Below are 20,026 nucleotides of genomic sequence, written 5' to 3' on the forward strand. Positions count from 1 at the left end.
AGAAACAAGATCAATATTCAAAATGAAAATTTTGCGACGATTAAAGCACAATCCCTCGAATGCTAGCGATCTTTGTGTGGATGGACGGATCACAGCCCACAGGCTTTTCGGCTTGTAGAGATTTGAATCTGTTTGTTGCAAGAAAAAAAGGCGGTGAGCACAAGGTCAGGCGGAAAGCGACAAGATCAACTCAAAAACGTACTTTTCTGCTGGAGCGCCAAACAGTTGGCGGACGTACGCCAAGGTTGGAGTGAGTGTAACATCCAAAGCGGAGAGCACGTTGCTTAAATAATCTGCAGCCAAAGCCATTATTGATACGACAAACCAAACGAACAAACGAACGGAACGTTAGCATGGAAAACAAACAACGAACAATCTTTTCATCAACTTCAAAACCCTTACCAATATCGGTCGCAATTTGCCGAACATCATTGGGGGAGAGACGTGGAAGCTCCGAATAGCGCCTGGCCAGGGCATCCATGGCAACCAAAGCGACAGCCGTCAGCCATTGTTCTGCGAACGGAAGCGCTGGCGCGTCCTCGCCAGAGGGCGACGGATGGAGCTGCCTATGCTGCAACAGCGACTTGGAATATGCGTCGGGCAGTGCGCCGTGGGCAAGCGCCACAAGCAGCGGCTTGTTGTCGGGATTGACGAGCGGTTCGAGCTGGACGGGCAAGGCGAGAAAATGCTCACCGATCTGCGTAATGTAATCAAGAGGCGACAGCGAAAAGGACGGCGCGGCGTCAGTGACGAGCACGCCAGACGGGGCGGTCGAGGAGAAGCGAACATTTCGCAGATTGACCAAGCGGCGATCGATAAAGGCAAAGATGCAATCCACTGCAAGGGCGTGCGTTCGGTTGGTCAGTGAAAGAGCCTCAGCAAGCGCGTCGCCAATCACCTGCGGATGGACAAGCAGTGCAGCAACGCTCGAATTGCTGTTTTCAGCCTGCGTCGACCGTTCCTTTTGGTTGCGAACATTTTGGACGAGCGTGGCCATCCACGACGACAGCTCCCGCTGCTGTGGTTCAGACAAGTGGCAATGAAGGGTAAAGGACACTCCGCTATCCACATCATCGGGGGTGGAAGGGACCATTTGCTGCGAAACACCCCGATTGACTGGCGGAGTCGCTACGCTGGATGCTCCAGCTCCTGCTGCAGTCACACTGCTGCTGCTGCTGGCGGATTGCCCGTCCTTGCTACCACCGCGCATGGCGGCTGCAGCCTCGAGCAACGCAGGAATGTGATCAAGCGCGGCAAAGACCAGGCCATCATCGAGGCCATTGAGGCGCTCAATGATATCGCCGCACACTTGCAAGACCTTGATGGCTGCTTGGAACATGCCCCACTCGTCGTCCTTGTCAAGACTCGCGGCAGCGCTCGGCGTTAGAGCCGCAGGTGACGCGCTCCGCGACTGGGCGGTCGAGCCGGGACCATTGGCGGCATGCGACGCCTGCTGCTGTGGTGTGTCCAATCGGCCAAGTGCACGGTACTGTGACACGGCGGTGGTGATTTTTGAGACCAAGGCCCCAACCAGGGTCGTGATGGCGCGACCCAGCTCTGGAACGCCGCTGCCAGAGGTGAGCTCGACGCAGCGAGTCACCGCCTGCTCTGCAAGCACAAACACGCGTGGAATGGCATCGCCAAGGTGACGAATGTGGTCGTGGCACGTTGCCAGTGTTGGCGGGTCAAACTTGACAATGGAATTGAGACATGCAAGCAGATACTGTCGCTCCAGGGCAATCGCTTCGTCCCGGAGCTTGTCGAAAGGGGTCAGCAGTAATCGAGAAATTTCGCGCTGTTTTTCGGGACGCAAAAGACGCGCAGGTGCGCATCGAGCAGCTGCGTTGTCTCCTCCGATAATAGACGTTGAATTGTCTGCGTCCACGGTAGAGGAGATCGATGGCGACAAAACAGGAGTTGACAAGGACGCGCTTCCCGCCAAGCGATGCGAAACCAGCTGGTCGGGGTTGCTGTGAAGCGTATGCAGTCCAGTCGAGATGGCGCTATTGAAGGCTGCAGCAAGATCGGTGGCGGTGGTGTGCGCAGCTCGCAACAGGATGAGCAAATCAATGACGGGTGACTGGGCGGGCAGGGCAGAGCCCGATGCAAGCTGCTGGGCTTGGGGAAGCGCTGCCGTCAGTGACGGGTAGGTCAAGCCCGAGAGCGAGGCAACCACAAGTGCCGTGACAAAGGCAATGGCGCGATCCAACGGGAAGACCTGAACGCACCAGCCCAGCTCGGTTTTGATGACCGAGTACAGCTCGTCCAGGAACAGCGGGTACCACTCGGTCATGGGAGTCGCAGCGCCTGCCTGTGCACCGCCCTGGCCTGGTGCCGTTGCTGCCGGTTTCCAAAAGCGATGCACGGATGCGGCGTGGCAGCGCGCATAGTACGACTCGAATTGCGCGACGCGGCCCATCTGCTCAAAGCAGTCGAGGTACAGCTTGGTTTCAGCCTCGTCGTGTGAGTTGAGGGCTTGGAATAGACGCGGCGCAATTCGGGCTTCAAACCGATCTTCGCAGGAGCGCATGAGCGCACGCTTGCCGTCAAGTTCTGCCTTTTGCGCGGCATCCTGCTTTTCTGCTGCTGCCGCCGCGGGCTTGGACGGGGTCGCCGCCGAGGAGCCGGCGGTTGCTCCACTCGCCGTCTGCCACGACTTGTCAGCACCCATGGACGACAGACACAGCCGCATCTCGTGCAGGTGCTGCCGGACGGCCGCAACGTCGCCAGAAGTGAGCATTGTGTCGACCTCGGCGGCGAGCGTTGCCCAGGTGCCCGCCTGCCTCAAGCTGACTGTCGCAGCCTCCATGCGATCCCGCACAGCATCGACCTCCAGGAGCACCTTCATGGAGGCGTAGGTGCCAGACTCGACGGCCTGCAGATCGCTTGCGACCGTGCCCATCCGCTCCCTCAGCGCAATCGCCTCCACCCGGATGGTGTCAATATCGCGCAGTGTCCTTGGCATTGCTTGAATGACGCGCTGGCCGGCGTCCTCGAGCGACGCGCTCACGTCCTGCATCAGCAGCTGCAGCTTGACGACGAGCGCCGACGCCGTCTGGCTGATCTCTGTGTTCCCCCCAACCACCAAGGCCCCAAAATACAAGTCCAGCAATGTGTACAAAGTGGTGCTTGTGAGCAAGATTGAAATGATGGCAGAACGCACGACAACAAGAGAGTGAGTGCGTTACCATTGCCATCGTCCGTTACGCTGCTGCTGCTGCTGCTGCTGCTGCTGCTGCGTTGGCCTGTCTGCGATTGCGTCGTCGTCGCTGATGATGCTGATGATGATGATGATGCTGGGTGTGCGCGCCGGAGAACGTCGTTGACCCATTGCTTGGCGGAGAACTGCGGATGGAGAAAGTCAGCCGCGTCCACAGCCAGGACCGAAGCCGAGGACCCGTTCAAGTCCATAGTAAAGCAAAACTCAATGGAGATTCAATAGAGAAAAGGATTGAGATGCTCAGATTGACAGGATTGGGAAAAAATGAGAATTCGTCTTAGATTTGTTGGAAGTTTGTGTGTGTGTGTGTGTGTGTGTGTCAATAGAATAACAAAAGCCAACAGCAGGACTTGGCTTGCTGCTGCTGCTGCTGCTGCTGTATCTCGGCATCCGTAATCCCGAGCTTCTCCATGAGCTCTTTCAGCTTCTTGGCCTTCCGGTCTTCGTTTTGTTGCATAATCACGTAAAGATGACCAGTGAGAAGCTCCTTGGCATCCAGAGATTTCTGCAATCCGAGCTTGGCCTGGACGAATTCTTGCTCGGCGGCAGCGTATCGACGTCTAGAGAACAGAGTGTCATATATGAGGGCAGCGTCAGTTGACTGAAGATGGAGCACTCAGTGGGCACTCATGACAAACACCTTCGCCAAAAAGTCCAACAGCAGCAACGAAAGAACAAAAAATAAACCACCACCCCTCCTGCCCTTACTTTGCACTGGTCAGCTCGCGCTCGGCACCTTCAATCTTTTCGCGCAGAATCGAAACATCGTTGGCCAGAAGGTTGTCCAGCTTGTTGAGTTCCTCCTTGACCACTGTCAGGACCTGGGACTCTTGCCTCGCCTTCGTTTCACGCTCGCGCACTGCTTGCTGCAGAAGGATGCGCTTGAGCTCTGACGCCTTTTCCAGCTCGCTCTTGCGCTGCAGAAAGTCAGGGTCTGACAGTCCAACTTGGAGCGCAATCATATCGCTGTCCGTCCCGAGCGGCGAGATTGGTTTCCTTCCAGAGCTCGATTGTTCATGTACACTTGGAGATGCTTCGGCGCTTGTAGGATGACTACCATTACTGCTATTACTACTACTACGAGTCGCAGCAATGTCAAGATTGACCAGAGTTACTTGATCCGAGGATGGCTCTGCAGCAACAGACGTCGCACCTGCACCCATCGTGGCCATTCCTTGTTTGCCATCTGCCAGATGATCTTGTAGTGTAGTTCTTGACTCTGCTAACAACGATGGAGATGATTCTTGGGCCAAATTGCTGAGAATCTGCTGCGATTCGCTCGCTTTCGACTCGCGCCCTTCGTCTTGAGTGTCTGCCGTGTGTTGGGACGCTTGGTGTGATTGCTGCTGATGGTTCTTCTGATTCTGTTGTTGGAGGTGGTCTGGCGACTGCTGCTGCTGGGCTTCGGTGATGGCTCCGGCTGGAAGGAAGGCCGCGAGGAACCCTCCAGGAACGGCCGCTCCAGCCGCTCCAGCCGCCCGCTGCTGCTGCATTGGCTGTTGCTGCATTGACTGGTGCATTGACTGCTGTTGAGCAGGTCGGCGCAGTGGTTGCTGCTGCTGCTGCTGCTGCTGGTTGCTGGCTCGTTGTTGTTGCGGCCGTTGCCTGCCACTGTCAATGTTACTATGACTGTTGTGCGCAGAGCTCGCATCTGGAGCGTCGTCACCAAAGCCACCAAACCCGCCAAAGCCGCTGAAGCCGCTGAACGGCGCTGACTGGGCGCGACCTGTCATGATGTTTCTGCTGCGTTGGACTGAAAATCGGACTGAGCTTCTCAGAGACCATAAAAGGCAGGAATGGAGTACAAATGGAACGGTCACTGAGGTCAATATCCCATTGGACAGGAACGATGTGAATGGAACCCGTGCGTTCGCAAGTTTATGTTGGAGTTTTGACTGGACAGCCGAGGTCAATATGGCTGCGAGATTTCTCTGCAGCTCAGACCCTGTTGATCAAAATCTCGCTTCCTTGACGCAAATACAGATCTGCGGTAGTGGGGATTTGGGATGATCCCAATGTCAAAAATCGATCCAATCACAAAATTTTTTTTTTTGTATTACGTTTATTGGAGAGTGGAAAAAGCTTCTAAGGCTCAAAAACCACAAAGAGGAGGATCATGATCAGGGGCATGGAGTAAGTGACAAGGGCAACGTGTTTAACTTATTCTTGCGGTTGCAAGTTTGGTGTTAGCGTCCTGGTCATACGGGCGCCGCTTGGTGACTCGGTTTGCTCATGCTCACCGGGTTTCGGGGGTAGAAGTGAAATGGTGGTCTTCTCTTCTGACCTGACAATGCACTTTCCCCACATCTTCGACGTGGGAGAGTCAGCAGGCGGGGCTCGCGGCACAATGTCCTGCAGGGCGCGGGAGTGGACGAGTTTGATGAAGGTGGTGTGGCTGGGTGTGAATGTGTTGTTGATTTTTGCTTCGCAGCGGGTGCGCCAGATTGCCCAGCGTCCGAGGTGGTACAGGGTCGTGGCAAGCGCTCGCATTTCCTTTTTTCGCGCAAGCGTGGTGGGGAAGGGACCGAACAGGAGGGCTTTGTCGAACATTGGGAGGGAACTTGAGTGAGCGTGCTGGAAGATGGCGTTCGCGGTTTCCCAAACCGCTTGGGCTGTGTGGCAGCGGACAAGGATGTGGTGCCAGGTTTCTTTGGCCGAGCGGCCGTCGTGTTTGCAGTGCGCGCAGTCGTAGCGCCCGGTGGCAATTCTGTCGTCGTACTCTTCGCGGGAGAGCGAGCCGGCGCGCAGCGCTTGACCATCTGTTTCGAGCCAGTCGGCGCCCAGTCGGTTGGTGCGGTGTGCAATGCGCCAGAGCAGGGAGGCTTGCTTGGATGTGACTAGACTGGTTCTGATGGAGTTGGCCAGTGATTCGAAGGGCACGTAGCCAACTTTGTTGATCCACCATTGGAGGGCGTCTGGTCTCGAGGGACGTGGAGTGAGCAGCTGCCTTAGCGTTTTCAGTTTGAGCTTGTGCGATGTGACTTGCAGGGGCTTCTGGACGCTTGAGTGAACACCGTTGAGGACGATGTTGCTCCAGATGAGGGGCATGAGTTGAGTGCGGCCAACATGGTACAGTTGCTTTCGTGGGAGGAAAATCTTTCCCCGCTTGTTTGGTTCAGGCTTGGTGTTGGGAGCTCGCCAGTAGACGACGGTGGCGTGTTGCGCGGTTGCCAGGCGGAACTTGGTGAGGACTAGGCCTGGCTGGGCAGGCGCGATCAGGGCGTTCTCCGACTCGTAGAACACTTGGCCGGCTCCGAGTGAGCTGCTTGTGAGCGGGCTGCCCGTGCGGAGCTTGACAACTCTGAAGAGTTTGGGATTGGCGTCGTCGTCGTCGGCTGGTTGGGCCCAGCACCACGGTAGATCTTGCACTGACGGGATTGTGGCGCTATCCTGCTCTACGAGCGACGAGAGCTGGCTCCGGTCGAGTGCCTCGTGGAGCTTGTTGTAGTATTTTGCGTTGGTGAAGCTTTGGACGAGCGAGAGCGGGGACCACTCTTCTCTAGCTGGGTTACCGATGAAGCGGCGCAGGTCGCGGACGCGCATGTATCCGTTGAGGATCCAGCTCGGCCACCAGAGCGGCTTGCCGTCGTCCTGGATGTCCGGTGAGTCCCAGAGCGGGTGAGCGAGCGCCTCGTCGCGGCAGGCAGGGGTTTGGAGCTCTGGCCTGAGCTCGTGCCATGCCTCAAAGGCTTTGTGCCAGAATGCAGAGATGCCAATAAAGTCTGACGAGGCCTTGATCACCAGCCTGAGCACGTTGAGTGGGCATGCTGGCTTGTCTGCCGCACGCCAGAGGCGGACAGCAATGTGCTTCCATGGGGCAGCATACGGCTGACACCATGCCAGGGCGGCTTGGGCGAGGAGGGCTTTGAGGTGACGCCGAACGGGGATGAGTCCGAGTCCGCATGCCACGGATTTGATTGGTGCTGCGACGTTGGCCTGGTGAGTTCGCGACCATTTGCTTGGGTGCCAGAGGAACTTGTCGATGATGCGGGTGAGTTTTGCTGTCTGCTCGGACGAGAGGGGCACAAACCTCGCTCGGTACCAGACTTTGGACAGCGCGATGGTGTTGGCGATGAGCACACGACCTGGGAGTGACGGCCCGTGAACGAGCCATCTCGACAACTGGCCGTGCAGCTTGTCGAGTAGGTCGCCAAAGTTTGCGACGGTCAGATCACCGTGGCCGAGCATGACGCCGAGGTAGCGCGTCGTAGAGTTTGGTCCAACCCACTCGAGGCCTTCCAGGTCGGGGGGAGGCTTGCGCGTTGCAGTTGGTCCGAGCGGGATGATGGTGGTCTTTGGTGCATTGATTTCCAGATTTGTGGCCGTCCCCACAAACTTGAGCTCGTTCAGCAGGTTTGGGACGTCTGCTGGTGAGGCGAGAAAGTAGGACGAGTCGTCCGCGAAGAGGGTGGGGAGAATGACAAGATCGTCTGGCCGGTCCTCATTCGCTCGGCCACGCTTGCGATCGGCTTTGAGGTTGCTGCTGGGGATCCGCAACAACTTGAGCTTTGTGCCGTAGGTGATGTAGTCTACGATGGCGCAGGCGTAGAACGCGAAGAGTGTCGGCGAGTCGCAGCCTCCCTGGCGCACCGACCTTTGGATTGGAAAGTGATCCGAGACCCGGCCTTGGTACACCATCGCGGAGCGGCCATTGGTGTTGTAGAGTTTGATCATGTTGATGTAGCCTGGCCCGACTCCGTACGCTCTGAGTGCAGCATACAGGAAGTCGTGTGAGACCTTGTCGAACGCCTTGGACGCGTCTGTCATGGCAATCACTCCAGGGGTTTTGATGGTGTTGCACAGATCTATCACATCACGGGTGAGATGATCACAAAATCTCTGATCAATCTCAATCGTTTTTGCTCAATCGCTGCTCCACTGCACAGCATACGCTTCGAGATCGTTCATTGGATCTCGCAGTTTCAAGCCTCTGCCAATGCGCTGTCAACCAATCCGGCGAGCTGGGATTGTCACGATCGTCAAAATCTTTCAATTCGCTTGATTCGCTTCTTGATCCACCCTTCTGTTCACCTTGCACGCAGCGTACGCTTCGAGATCTCGCACTCTCAAGCCCCCTACCAACCGAGTCGTGGACCAATCCAGTTCTTCGCAGGAACAGGTTTTGCACGGGGGAAGTGAGTGAGTTGGATCGTGAAACCGGTTTTCTTTTCCAAATGCAAAAAAACTGACGTGAGTGAACTTTTGCCGCGTTTAAAAGGCGGTTTTTGCCTGAGTTTCAAAACGCTCAGTCTTTTTCACGCTCTTTCGCTCTCTTTCGCTCTCTCTTTCGCTCTGATCGTTCTACTCTTTGCCTGTCTACCGCAAAAGGCGAGATCACGAAATCCAAACTACTCAAAGAAAGTCATCTGCGACTCTCACCTTGCGTATTGGAAACAAAAAACAAAAACAAGAAGTCATGTCAGCGGCAATGGATTCGTTCTTGAGCGACTATCTCAGTGAAAAGTCGAGCGAGGCAGCGAAATCGACTGCTGTGTCCGGTTTGAAACCCAGCGATGTAGCTGCGTCTCTGTTCACCTTTGCCGAGGACGACGACAACGACGACGACAACGAACGCAGCAGTCCCAATGCGAAGAAGGCGGCGGCGGCTGCTGTTTCTGGTTTGAAACAAGACGATTTGGCTGCGTCACTGTTCACTTTGGCCGAGGACCGTCGCAGCACTCCCACAACGACTGCTGCTGCTGCTAGTGTTGCTGATGGTGATGATGGTGATGAGGGCACTGCCACTACTGGCAGCGAGCGCTCTCACTCGCCCGAGCAGCCCGCGGGTGACGAGAACTCAAACCGTCGCAACGTTGATGCGCCGCCGCCGACGCCGGTCAAGCCCACTGTGGACGACGACGTGCGCCGCCGCTACAACGCGCTCATCTCCAAGGCCAAGAGCACGCTTGCAACTGACCAGCGGCGTGCACTCGCGCTCTACCAGGAGGCCTACGCGCTCGTCCCGCTCCCGAAACTGGCGCAGCGCATCGCCGAGATTCAGGTTCGGGATTTTTTTTTTTTTTTGGATTTCCCGCGCTTTTTTTTACTCTTTTTCGGGTTTTTGGATTTCAGCTCACTTTTGACGTGATTGCGATTGTTTGTTTGTTTGTTTGTTTGTTGTTATTTCTATGGCATGAACAGAGCAAACTGAACGATGAATCGGCGGCTGAGACCGCTGAGACGGCGGAGAAGGCGGAGAACTCTGAGAATTACGTCGAGCTCGCTCAAGACTTCTTTGTCCCGCATGCAACGGTGGAACGCATGTTTCCGCATCAGCGAGAGGGAGTGATTTGGCTCTACTCGCTCTTCCAGCGCAAAACGGGTGGCATTCTGGGCGATGACATGGGGTGAGGTCGTTTTTGTTGTTCGGGCAAGTTTGATGGCAACATATGCATGAAAACTCACCGCAATTATATTGCTGCAGCCTTGGCAAGACCATCCAGATCGTGAGCTTTTTGCAAGGACTGTTCTGCTCCAAGCAGATCAAACGCGCGCTGATTGTGGTTCCCCTCGCGCTCCTTGACAACTGGAAGAAGGAGTTTGAAAAGTGGTATGCCTCATTTGCAATTCGACCTTTTGATCCATTCGTTACTCGAGTCCCTGACCCTGTGCGTGCGCCCTTTTGGCGTTTGTCCCTTTCACTTCTGCTGACACTCACAGGGCTCCAGAAGTTGCCGTGTGGCAATTCCACGATGGCGATCTCAAGCAGAGACATCAGGTCCTCCGCAGTCTGCGCAAGCGCGGTGGAGTGTGCTTGACCACTTACGGTACGACCTCGCCGACCTGTGATTTGCAGAGTCAGACGAAAATTGCGCACAGCTGATTTCCCCGCTCACCTGTCTTTCCGGTTGCTTTGCTGCAGGAATCGTGTGCTCGCGAAACGACGGTCTGAGAACCATCGACGAGAGGGTGGATGGTGGAAGTGCACAGTCCGACGACAGCACGGTTTGGGATTGCATGATCCTGGATGAAGGTCATCGCATCAAAAACTGCAACACCAAGCTGGCTCGAGCCGTCTACAACATCATGGCCACAACCAAAGTCATTCTTTCCGGCACTCCAATCCAGAACAACCTGAAGGTACAAAAAGGATTTGCATTTTTTTTTTAAGTGTAAACGCGCTCGAAGCTCTTCCTAAACTCACTCCCCCACGCTTTTTCGTTTTTGTGCCGGGCTTAGGAAATGTGGGCATTATTCAACTTTGTCTGCGATGGAAAGCTGCTTGGAACCATCCAGTCTTTCGGCAAGCTGTTCAACCAGCCGATTGTCCAAGCAAGCGACAAGAGCGCTACCGACGCGGAACGCCTGCAAGGGGCCACCGTCGCTGCAGTGCTCAGGGATCGGATTGCGCCCTATTTTCTTCGGCGTGAAAAGAAGCAGGTGCTGCACGCAGATGACGGAACTGTGTTTGCCGCTCAGGCTGCCGCTGACCTGGCAGACGCGCCCGGCACTATCGCGATCAAGCTCGAGCGCAAAGACGATCTGATTGTCTGGCTGAAGCTGGCCCAGCCTCAACTGAAGCTGTACACTGCCTTTCTGGAGAATACGGACATTGACGAGGTCAGTCAGGTTCTTGAATTGTTTGCGTTGCTCGTGTTTCGTGGCAGCTGACCGATTTGCGACGAATTTTCGTTGATTTTTTTTTTGTTTTTTTTGTTTTTTTTTTGGTTTGTGTGCGGACCCCGATTTTTCAGCTGATCAACGAAGGTTCGACTGTGCTGTCTGCGTTGGTCATGCTGAAAAAGCTATGCGATCATCCGCAGCTTCTGAAACTCACGACAAACAAGAGCGACACAAAAGACTTGCGCATTTTGGCCGCAAAGAAGTGGTATGGAGAGTGCCAAGTTTGCTGCGTTCATGCCCTTGACTAGCTTGGTGTACTCTTTTTTCTAATGTGCCGTGCTCCAATCACTTCAACTTGAAATTTGCATCGCCAGCGACGACGACGACGAGGATGAGGAGAGGCAGCAAGAACGTCAGACTGCGCGCGCCAAGCTCACCGCTCTGGAAGTGAAGAAGCTGTGGCAGTCGTTCTTGCCCAGGACCGCCGAGCAGATCGAAGACACGATTCAAGCCTCAGTCAAGCTGTCCTTCCTGACGACCTTGTGCGAAAATCTAAAGCAGGACGGACACCGTGTGTTGATCTTCAGTCAATCTACACGCATGCTCGATCTCATCCAAGAAGTGCTCACATACCAAAAGTACTCGTTGATCCGGATTGACGGGTCTGTCACTGGTCATGAGCGCCAGCATCGCATCGACAAGTTCAACACGGACGACTCCATCTTTGGCTTCCTCCTGACGACGCAAGTGGGCGGGGTTGGCATTACCCTGACGAGTGCCGACCGTGTGATTATTGGTAAGGCTGCTTTGAGTCATTGAGTCATTGTCGACGGTAAGCTTTGGTGGCTGGCTTTGTGCGCTAACCGGGTTTTTGGCTGTGTCGCTTGTGCGCAGTTGATCCGAGCTGGAATCCAGCTATCGATACCCAAGCAGTTGATCGCGCATACCGCATCGGCCAGACCCGAAATGTGGTGATTTACCGGCTCATCACATGCGGCACCATCGAGGAGAAAATTTACTGCCGTCAAGTCTACAAGAGCGATTTTTCGCACGTCATGATCGACAAGCATGCTCCATCTCGGTGAGTCGTTGGAGAGTTTGGAGGGTGGTTTTTGCAGGCTGAACAAAGCACGCGATGAGCAAAATATCGATTGACTGGGATGACATTCGCTTGATCTCTCGTGCTGCCAGCCATTTCGACGCATCCGAGCTGTATCAGCTGTTTGAGATTGGCGAAACGTCGTTTTCAACCACCCAAAAGGAGTTGTCTGCAAAGTACGATGGAGCCAAGATCATTCCACCATGGTTGGCAGACCACTTTGCGACATTGAAGCGTTTGGGTGAGTTGGTGCCTTTTTGTTTTGGTTTGTATATGGATATGGAAACAAGGTGAGTGCTAACGCCAGTGTGTTGCTTTGTCTCCAGATGTTCGCGGAACGAACTTTCACGATCTCTTGTCCAACAGCAAGGTCAAGGACACCGAGGAAGCCGTCGACCAAGGCGTGGTATGTTTTGTGGAGTTGTGATTGTTGTTGAGTTGTGGCTCCATGATCCCGATCGACTCACGTCTCTTGTCTCTTTTGAATGCAACGCGTAGCTTGAGGAGGCCAAGCGCGACCTCGACACCTCCATCATTGAGGACGAAGACAACAACAGCGCGCCGCTTCGTCGACCAGCCGGTCCTGCGGTTGCAAAGCCCGCTGCACGAAAGCCCCGAACCTTGGCAACTGTATCCGCCGAGGCAGAGCTACGTACTCCTGCCGCCACATCCAAAACCAGCAAGACCAACAAGGGCAACAAGACCAAAGCTGCTGCTGCTGCTGCTGCTGCAGTTGCTGCTACTACTGTCCAGAGCTCGCCAATTCTCGTGGACTCGCCGATGGCAACGACGAAGGTCTCTGTCGGCGTGATGTCGCCAATGTTGAACGCGCTTCTCAAAGCTCCAACGAAATCGATGGCGGCCGAGTCGCCATTGCCGACCAACGGCGGCGGCAAACGTGTCAGGCGCCGCCTTGTCATCGACTCGGATGACGACGAGGAAGACACGACTGCACCCGCCCCAAGCAAGGCCTCTTTGGTGGCGCCGATTATGCTGGATTTGAGCGCGGATGATGAAGACGATGGAGAAAATGCTCCATCGGAACGTTTCGAGAACGAGCGTCGTGTTTCTGTTCCGTCACCCATGCTTTCGCCCGTCGTGAAGCATGCCGGCGTTTCGGTCGACTCCCTCCCTGAGGAATCAACAACTGAGTACCCAGACGCGTACCAGGCTGAGGAGCTTCAGGACACAAGCTACGAAGACAACGTCGAGTCATGCCATGCCGACAACGCCATCCTGCCAGAATATTCCAGTGCCCAGTCCGATCAATCGGAGGATGGCTACTCTCGTGATGCGGCTGATGCGGAAGACAGCACTGGTGCCGTCAGTGTGAACGAAGCCGACATGCTCGTCTCGAAATTCTCGGATCTTCGTGTTGACGTCACGGGTACGCCTGACGAGGAGGCACACGAAGAACAAGTCCCGCCAGCTGCCGGATCTCTGGAGCAAGACATGTTGGATGCGCTTGCCGCAGACTTTATGGCGCAAGAACCGTTTGATGAGCCCATGCCGTTTGCTCGCGGTCGCAAGAGCCTTGGTGCACGTTTGGCCGAGGCGGCGTGGGCGGAGATGAGCGGGCTGGACTTGAACGAGTCGCTGCTCGAATCGGAGGACTTTGATACCGCAAACGTGTCACAGAACGACGCTTGGGATGATGCGGAGCAGGGCTCGATCAACTCGGACGATTCCGACCTGGACCGAACCCTGACTGAGGAGGATGCAACCTCGATGCGGGCCACCGGGCTGTTTCAACCTGACGCCACTCTGTCGCTTGCTGACTCGGATCCAATCCCTTCAAGCGAACCCTCTGCGCCTTCAAGCGAGTCTCATCCACCGGCCTCGTCGGCATCTGAGATGTCCATCATTGTCAACCGGCCGCGCAGTGCTCTGAGCGTCGAAGAGCTGACCCAGTACAATCAGCTGCTGGCAAAGTCCAGGTGAGAAATTGAATCGTGGTACTGACAGGCATTGCGATCTGTTTGAGCGGGGTACAGTACCTCACAATCACTGCTTTTGATTAGGGCTCTGCGGGCCAGTGGACAGGTTGCCCTGGCGCTGAATGCGCTGCTGTCTGCTTTTGACATTTGCGATGAAGATCCATCCCTGCAGGCATTCATTTCTTCATTCTCGCAACAGCTTCCCGAATTTTAAGGCCATCTGTACTGTATTGTTTGCTGGATTGGATGGCAACGAATGATTTTTGCAATGAAATGTAACTGCTATTATGAATGTATCAAGGAGTGGTATAAGTGTTAGTGTGATGGCGAGGCGGGGTGAAAGGAAGTTTGAGATGGTGTTTGAGGAAATCTGCGCAAGCTTGATCGATCACTCGTCGTTTTTGCCAATAGCCACATTCGAAAACACGGTTCGACCCATGTCGCGGATGTGATGCATGGCGCTGGAGATGGCAAAGACATGATGCAACGCGGCAAAGTCTGGGCGCTCCTCGGGAATGTCACGCCAGCACTGATACACAATGTTGGCAATCACTTCTGGGCATTCGGCGGGCAGCACCAAGCGCTTGCCTCGCTCCAACTCAGCGAGAACCTCGGGACCGCGTTTCTGTCCGTATGGAACAAGGCCGTAGGTGTACACCTCCCCTGAAAACAACAAGAAATCGATCAAGCAAGAGGAACGAACTTGTCGTGAGCAAACGTCAACCGAAATGCACGCAGTTGCAACGCATCCCTTACAGGCAACGACACCAAAGGCCCAAACGTCAGACATGGTGGTGAACTTTCGATACCGAAGTGCTTCAATGGCCAGCCACTAATCATCACCAGCGAAAGCAGGACGAGTTAAGAAAAAGGTGCTTTTTTGTTTTTTCCTCTCATCCGACTTTTCGTCTCATCCGACAACAAGTCTCCATTCAACAATTAGCTTACTTTAACAGGCAATCGACCTTTCGTTTCGTTGCGGTGGTAGTTCTTTTCGTCCAAGAGTTCGCGCGACAGCCCAAAGTCGGAGAGTTTGACTTGCAGGTTGGGACCAACCAGACAGTTCCGTGCGGCTAGATCGCAGTGCAGGAATCGAATTGACCCGAGATACTCCATGGCCGACGCGATCTGCGCCAGGACGTGCGAGAACTCGGTGACAGTCCACGGGATGCGTGCACGCCGCGACTTCACGAGAACGCTGCGCAAATCGCCGTACGCGATGAATTCGAGGACAATTTGGAATGGTCGCTCCTCCAGCAAGCCAGCCACCATAAGCACAATGTTTGGGTGGCGGAACTGGGCCATCATGTTGGCCTCCTCGATGAAATCGTTGCGCGTGGTGGCCTCGCCGTCGTTTTTCAGCAGTTTGATTGCGACTGGCAATCGGTCGTCGGTCGGCTTCAGCAAGTGTCGCGCGTGCTCTGGCACTGCCATCCGTTTGATAAATGCCTTTTGCACAATGCCAAACGAGCCTTGACCGAGCGTCGCGTCGAGCTCAATGGCACGTCGCAGCGTCTGAGCCTCGCCGTCGATCAATCCTGCTCCGGCCAGGAAAACGGGCACGGGAAGTGCAGTTGCTGCATCTGTGCTCTTGGAATTACTACCAGCAGTAGCAGCAACAACAGCAGCAGCAGCAGCAGCAGTAGCAACAGCATCAGTCGAAGTGCTGGCAGCAGACTTGCGGGCAGACTCGACTTGGGCAGTCAGATCCGAGTAGGCGAGCCGGCTCCTCCGACCGTTCGTGCTGCCAGAGGACGACGACGACGACGACGACGACTGTGCGGATTCACGCATGTCTGGCGAACGAAGATGTCGCTCGCTGTCACTTGTGCGATTATTTCGTTTGCGACGGCTGCTCTCGAGGCACACGGCGAGCAGCGCCACGCACACGAGGACGGCGGTGACAAGTCCGAGCCAGCCGGCGCCAGTCATTCCCGTCGCAGCCTCTCGAACGGCCGATGATAGTGGTGACAATCCCGGTGATCCGCTGGTCGAGTCGAGTGGTGCGTGGTGCGGTCGCTGGTCTCGCTGGTCGTCGTCGGGAATGACAGGACGTGCGTTGCTGCCGTCGGGTGCGAACAAAACCGCAGCCAGCCCCCACTCTAAGACCAAGCCGCAGCACCGCGCAGCAGCAGCAGAGGACCGAGCTCCCAATCGCAGCGTCATGTCTGTGTGTCGTCGCAAGTGAGGGTGCTGTGTTGTTCGTCTGGATTGGGTGGACGAGGAGGGGGAATATGCGTGTGCTGCAGGAAAACAAAGAAGGAAAGAAGAATGACTGAGTTTGTCCATTCAACATGTCGAAGATGGCTGATCCACTGTAAGATCGAACATGTCATAAGTGTATGAGAGTGCAGGATGAGACTGCAGGGATCACTGCAATCCGGCTTGTCAAAGTAGCGCTGAAATGCAAAACGCCAGTCTCTCATTTTCTCAGAAATTCATTGGATGCACTTTCTCAAGCACTTTGCTCTGGTCAGCGGAGGCGCTTCCGGTGCATTGTGGCTCTGCGTAAACCAAGATACAACTACCAAGACCATTGCCAACTATAGCACACGCCGTAGCAATCACCAACCAGGAGCAGCAGCGGATGGGACATTGAGCTCTACAGTCATCAGTGCTGCTGCTGGGCGGCGGAGAGTCGCGCTGATGCCCTCGACCGACGAGCAGCAGCAGCAGCAGCAACAGCGCCCGCCGTCATCACAAGCAGAATCGTCGGAATCGCCAAGATCATCGAGTGCTAATGCGGCTCCTGCGGTCAGAGCGCGCGGTGCTGCTGGGCCGGTCGCGTCGCTGGCCGACCTGATTGCGTCGGGCAAGGGCGGCCCGCCAGTCGGTGCAGACGGCCTCTCGCCAATGATGCGTGCTGCTGGCTATGTTGTCGTGCGACCAGGCGTCGTTCGGCTGCCGGACGGGCGCGAGATGGACGAGAAGGTGCTCTCCCAAGTCCTCGAGGCTCGCGCGCGTGCGCTGGGTCTCAAGCTGACGTCCAGGGACGGCATGGGCCAGAGCGTCGAGGATACAAACACGGACGAAGCAGAGGAGATTCGCTCCATTTTGCGGCGGTCCATGTTCATGGGCTTGAACGAGCAGCAAACGCTCGACTTGGTCGTCTCCAAGTTTGGCCCGGAGGTTCTCATCGAGTCCAACTTTGATCTCGGCAAGGCTGCGCTCTATGCCATTCCAGGAATCATCGCTGCAAGCCTGGTGCTCGCGGCCGTCACTTCGCGGCGAGCCAAAGCGCCGCCAAAGCTGGTCGAGTACGCGGAACACCTCATTCCACCAGCCATGCCAGTTTCCGGGCAAATGCACCAGTACCTGACGAACTTGGTCACAATCCCGCCGCGGCCCTCGAGCAGGTCGGATGTTGATAACGATTCTCGCTCGTGAATGAGCATATGCCCCCCGTTGGTTTTTGTTGTTGTTGTTGAGAACAATACATCGGATATTCCTATTTGTGAACGAGGACAGATGAACTATACCATGGATTGTACTTTTACACTATCTTCTTAATCTCGTCTATTACAGCATCCACGATCTGCTCGCGTGGAGCATCGCCGTGAAAGCTCAAAAGGCCTGGGTGTTCAGCAATGATCTTGTGGTAGTCAATGTACCGAGGCCATACAACCGAGTCAAAGTAGTCTGCGGGATCCGGGTGCTCGCCGTAATCACGGCATTTCCGGCGCGCGCGTGCGGTATCTTGTGGCAGGTCCAGGTTGATGCACAGATCGAACGAGTCGGACAGTTGGAAGTCGGGGTGCATGACAATCAGACCTTCGCACAGCACGACATGCACTGGCCTGGCGCCGCGTGTCAACAGCACGGCTGGAGCGTCGCGTGCTTGATGCTCTGTTGCAGATTGTGCGCACGTCGGGCACGACCGCTCCGGGTGGCGCTGGAGTTCTTCCGTTTGTTTCCTCAATGCTGCATCGTCGAACGCCCCCACGCCTGATTTCCAGTCCAAGTCCAATCCAAGCAATAGACCGAGTATTTCAGTCGAGTTAGTTGCCACCTGGGAATGAGTGCACCTGACCAGCAGCGTTTCATTGTTACAATCGAAATCCTTTTCGGCTGTTCCTTCGCGCATTGGAATATTCTCGTAATCCTAACCAAGCAGAAACAAACCGCCGTCAGCTCTCGAAAATACCATACGATTGACTACATGTTGAGTTCCCTTCATTATTGACAAGCACGAGCATGATTTTTCCCGCTGCTGGTCGCTGCAACCAGATCGCAGTGCAGGACTTTTGAGCCCAAACGCTCTTCCCAGTGTTCCCCGCCCCCTTCCCCCAACCTCCCGAAAATCAGCAAACACCTTAAAGTAATCGTCTTGATGAAGCACAATCGTATGCGCCAGTCTGGCTTGGAGCGCGTCGGCCAGCGTCGTCTTGCCAGCGCACGAGAGACTGAGTGCACAATGCATCAGTCAGTCAATGGAAGAGTCTTCCCCTTCCCCTTCCTTTGGTAGGATTTTCAGAACAGACCCTGTGATGGCGACAGTGACGATGGCTGGCTTGCTCGTCATCGAAATCGCAAAACCCAAACACTCTCAGAAATCGAGCCAAACAACAACGACAACTGAACAAACTGAGACTGAGACTGAGCGTTGTTCGCTTTCGTCTTGTTCCTGAATTTTCATTCTTCCATACCATACGTCAGTCCTTCATTTTTTTTTTTTTTTGTTTGTTTTCATTATGGCAACCTTGTCTCAGACGCTGAAGGCACATACGGCACGACAAGCGGAGTTCAAGGACGAGATTGGTACGTAATGCCGTCCCAGTGAGCCGAGCATCGGCCTGGTCGCTCACGAGGCTTTCCTTTTGCCATCATCATGAACTCTTGGACTTGCTTTTTGATTTTGGCACCTTTGAGCAGAGCGCTCGCGCAAGGCGGCCGTCGCGTCTGTCGGCGCAGTGACCAACGCAATGGTCAACTCACTCAATGCCGGGTAAGGCCCACGACTCTCTCTCTCTCTCTCTCTCTCCCTCGTCCACCAAGGAGTCTCATCGAGCACAGATAGAGACAAGCGACGGGGCAATCATGATCACGACCCTTGGAACGGCTCCGGCTCGGGCAGTTGCATCAGCGGGCAATGGACCCGACTTGTGACCATTCAGCCAGCTTGACCAACCCCTCTCCGCCACTGATCTCCAATTGCACCTGTTTTTGTGGATCAGAGTTGCCCAAGTCTTTAACAACCAGCGGCTACTCGAGGCGGAGTCCAAGCAGCTCCAAACGCTCGCTTGTAAGAATGCATTTTTTATTTTCTGAGTTGTTTCTGAGCTGTTTTTGTTGAATCGTACTCAAGACTTTGTTGCTTTTTGCGTTGGATGGAAATGTGCAGCGCGATACTCCAAGCAGGCATCACAATGGCTCGGCACAGTGGACGCCTTCAACCAGGCCTTGAAGGTATGGAAGTTTTAAAACAAACTCTTTGATCGCGTCTCCTGCACGTCTCACAACCCGTCCATCCGTTTTTGTCGGTGTGTAGGAAATTGGCGACGTGGAGACGTGGTCCAAGAGCATTGAGATTGACATGCGCGCGATTGCGACCGCACTGGAATTTGTGGCGACAGGACGCGAGTCGGACAACGCCTTCACGGTCGTGCCTCCTCCACGGCCTGTTGTTGCCGAGGCCGCCAGTACGTCCGCCACTGAGACTGCGCCAAGCAACTCGGACGCAGCTGTTGCACCGTCGGCCGACGCTGAGGTGGCATCGTCATAAATTCATTGTTGCTGTTGCTTTTTTCAAAAACCCTGTCACATACAATCTTTTTGCACACATGCACAACTGCCTTGAACAATAGCAAAGATGAAACAAGAACGGATTTTGGTGTAGAATACATTGGCTTGCGTGACAAAAAAACAAATGGGCAATGGAAATAACAACACCAGACGCAAAACCAAGTGAATCGGATGCAAAAGGGATCGGCTCCGACAAACGGACGGGACGGGGACGGGACGTTAGAGAGGGGGGGGGAGGGACCTAGAAACACGCGAGTGGATCCAGAAATTGAACGATAGAAAACGGGGACGGGCTGAAGCAGGGGGGAGGGCCGCAGCTGAATTTTTTGACAAATGAGGTGGACGAGAAACGTCCAAAAGAACAAAAACGATTGGGAGGCCAATCGGGGAAAAGCAGGGAGAAAAATAAAGAATAGAATTAAAAGCGGGCTCACTCGCGAAGAAACACAGACCAGGGGAAGACAA

At 55.0% G+C, this 20,026-nt stretch overlaps 8 protein-coding genes across 9 annotated transcripts; 3 read left to right on the forward strand and 5 right to left on the reverse strand.

Annotated features, from left to right (window-relative positions):
• Window positions 1-31: 31 nt before the first annotated feature.
• On the reverse strand, window positions 32-3,411 carry CAOG_05318 (hypothetical protein; the record flags this gene model as incomplete). The annotated part of the gene is made up of 4 exons (XM_004346953.2): window positions 32-128; window positions 203-293; window positions 403-3,066; window positions 3,189-3,411. 4 exons carry the CDS (start codon window positions 3,409-3,411, stop codon window positions 41-43), a joined length of 3,066 nt encoding a protein of 1,021 aa, XP_004347003.2. The 3' UTR covers window positions 32-40.
• Window positions 3,412-3,515: 104 nt separating this feature from the next.
• CAOG_05319 (hypothetical protein) lies at window positions 3,516-4,976 on the reverse strand. Its single transcript, XM_004346954.2, has 2 exons — window positions 3,929-4,976; window positions 3,516-3,780 (listed from the first exon to the last, which is right to left on the reverse strand). The coding sequence occupies exons 1-2, from the start codon at window positions 4,951-4,953 to the stop codon at window positions 3,540-3,542; spliced, it is 1,266 nt and encodes a 421-aa protein (XP_004347004.2). The 5' UTR covers window positions 4,954-4,976; the 3' UTR covers window positions 3,516-3,539.
• Window positions 4,977-5,380: 404 nt separating this feature from the next.
• CAOG_08876 (hypothetical protein) lies at window positions 5,381-7,987 on the reverse strand (the record flags this gene model as incomplete). Its single annotated transcript, XM_011272229.1, has 1 exon — window positions 5,381-7,987. The coding sequence occupies one exon, from the start codon at window positions 7,985-7,987 to the stop codon at window positions 5,381-5,383; it is 2,607 nt and encodes an 868-aa protein (XP_011270531.1).
• Window positions 7,988-8,478: 491 nt separating this feature from the next.
• On the forward strand, window positions 8,479-14,115 carry CAOG_05320 (hypothetical protein). Its single transcript, XM_004346955.2, has 13 exons — window positions 8,479-9,221; window positions 9,362-9,567; window positions 9,645-9,770; window positions 9,881-9,987; window positions 10,083-10,300; window positions 10,400-10,780; window positions 10,915-11,048; window positions 11,158-11,579; window positions 11,678-11,864; window positions 11,975-12,123; window positions 12,209-12,288; window positions 12,381-13,819; window positions 13,904-14,115. The coding sequence occupies exons 1-13, from the start codon at window positions 8,637-8,639 to the stop codon at window positions 14,031-14,033; spliced, it is 4,164 nt and encodes a 1,387-aa protein (XP_004347005.2). The 5' UTR covers window positions 8,479-8,636; the 3' UTR covers window positions 14,034-14,115.
• Window positions 14,082-16,074, reverse strand: CAOG_05321 (tyrosine-protein kinase transforming protein Src). Its single transcript, XM_004346956.2, has 3 exons — window positions 14,768-16,074; window positions 14,576-14,651; window positions 14,082-14,482 (listed from the first exon to the last, which is right to left on the reverse strand). Exons 1-3 carry the CDS (start codon window positions 15,983-15,985, stop codon window positions 14,208-14,210), a joined length of 1,569 nt encoding a protein of 522 aa, XP_004347006.1. The 5' UTR covers window positions 15,986-16,074; the 3' UTR covers window positions 14,082-14,207.
• A 176-nt stretch (window positions 16,075-16,250) lies between these two features.
• CAOG_05322 (hypothetical protein) lies at window positions 16,251-17,278 on the forward strand. Its single transcript, XM_004346957.2, has one exon. The coding sequence runs from the start codon at window positions 16,265-16,267 to the stop codon at window positions 17,204-17,206; it is 942 nt and encodes a 313-aa protein (XP_004347007.1). The 5' UTR covers window positions 16,251-16,264; the 3' UTR covers window positions 17,207-17,278.
• Window positions 17,279-17,281: 3 nt separating this feature from the next.
• CAOG_05323 lies at window positions 17,282-18,409 on the reverse strand. 2 transcript variants are annotated; one of them, XM_004346958.2, is made up of 4 exons: window positions 18,301-18,409; window positions 18,132-18,222; window positions 17,870-17,921; window positions 17,282-17,764 (listed from the first exon to the last, which is right to left on the reverse strand). In XM_004346958.2, exons 1-4 carry the CDS (start codon window positions 18,339-18,341, stop codon window positions 17,313-17,315), a joined length of 636 nt encoding a protein of 211 aa, XP_004347008.2. In that variant the 5' UTR covers window positions 18,342-18,409; the 3' UTR covers window positions 17,282-17,312. The 2 variants fall into 2 exon arrangements, with proteins under 2 accessions (XP_004347008.2, XP_011270495.1); XM_011272193.1 differs by lacking the exon at window positions 18,301-18,409 and having other exon boundaries at window positions 18,132-18,279.
• Window positions 18,410-18,482: 73 nt separating this feature from the next.
• CAOG_05324 (hypothetical protein) lies at window positions 18,483-19,541 on the forward strand (the record flags this gene model as incomplete). Its single annotated transcript, XM_004346959.2, has 5 exons — window positions 18,483-18,577; window positions 18,692-18,764; window positions 18,994-19,061; window positions 19,161-19,225; window positions 19,308-19,541. The coding sequence occupies exons 1-5, from the start codon at window positions 18,511-18,513 to the stop codon at window positions 19,539-19,541; spliced, it is 507 nt and encodes a 168-aa protein (XP_004347009.2). The 5' UTR covers window positions 18,483-18,510.
• Between the last annotated feature and the right edge of the window lie 485 nt (window positions 19,542-20,026).

The sequence above is a fragment of the Capsaspora owczarzaki genome (genome assembly GCF_000151315.2).
Source record: "Capsaspora owczarzaki ATCC 30864 unplaced genomic scaffold supercont2.8, whole genome shotgun sequence".
NCBI classification, from domain to species: domain Eukaryota; class Filasterea; order Ministeriida; family Capsasporidae; genus Capsaspora; species Capsaspora owczarzaki.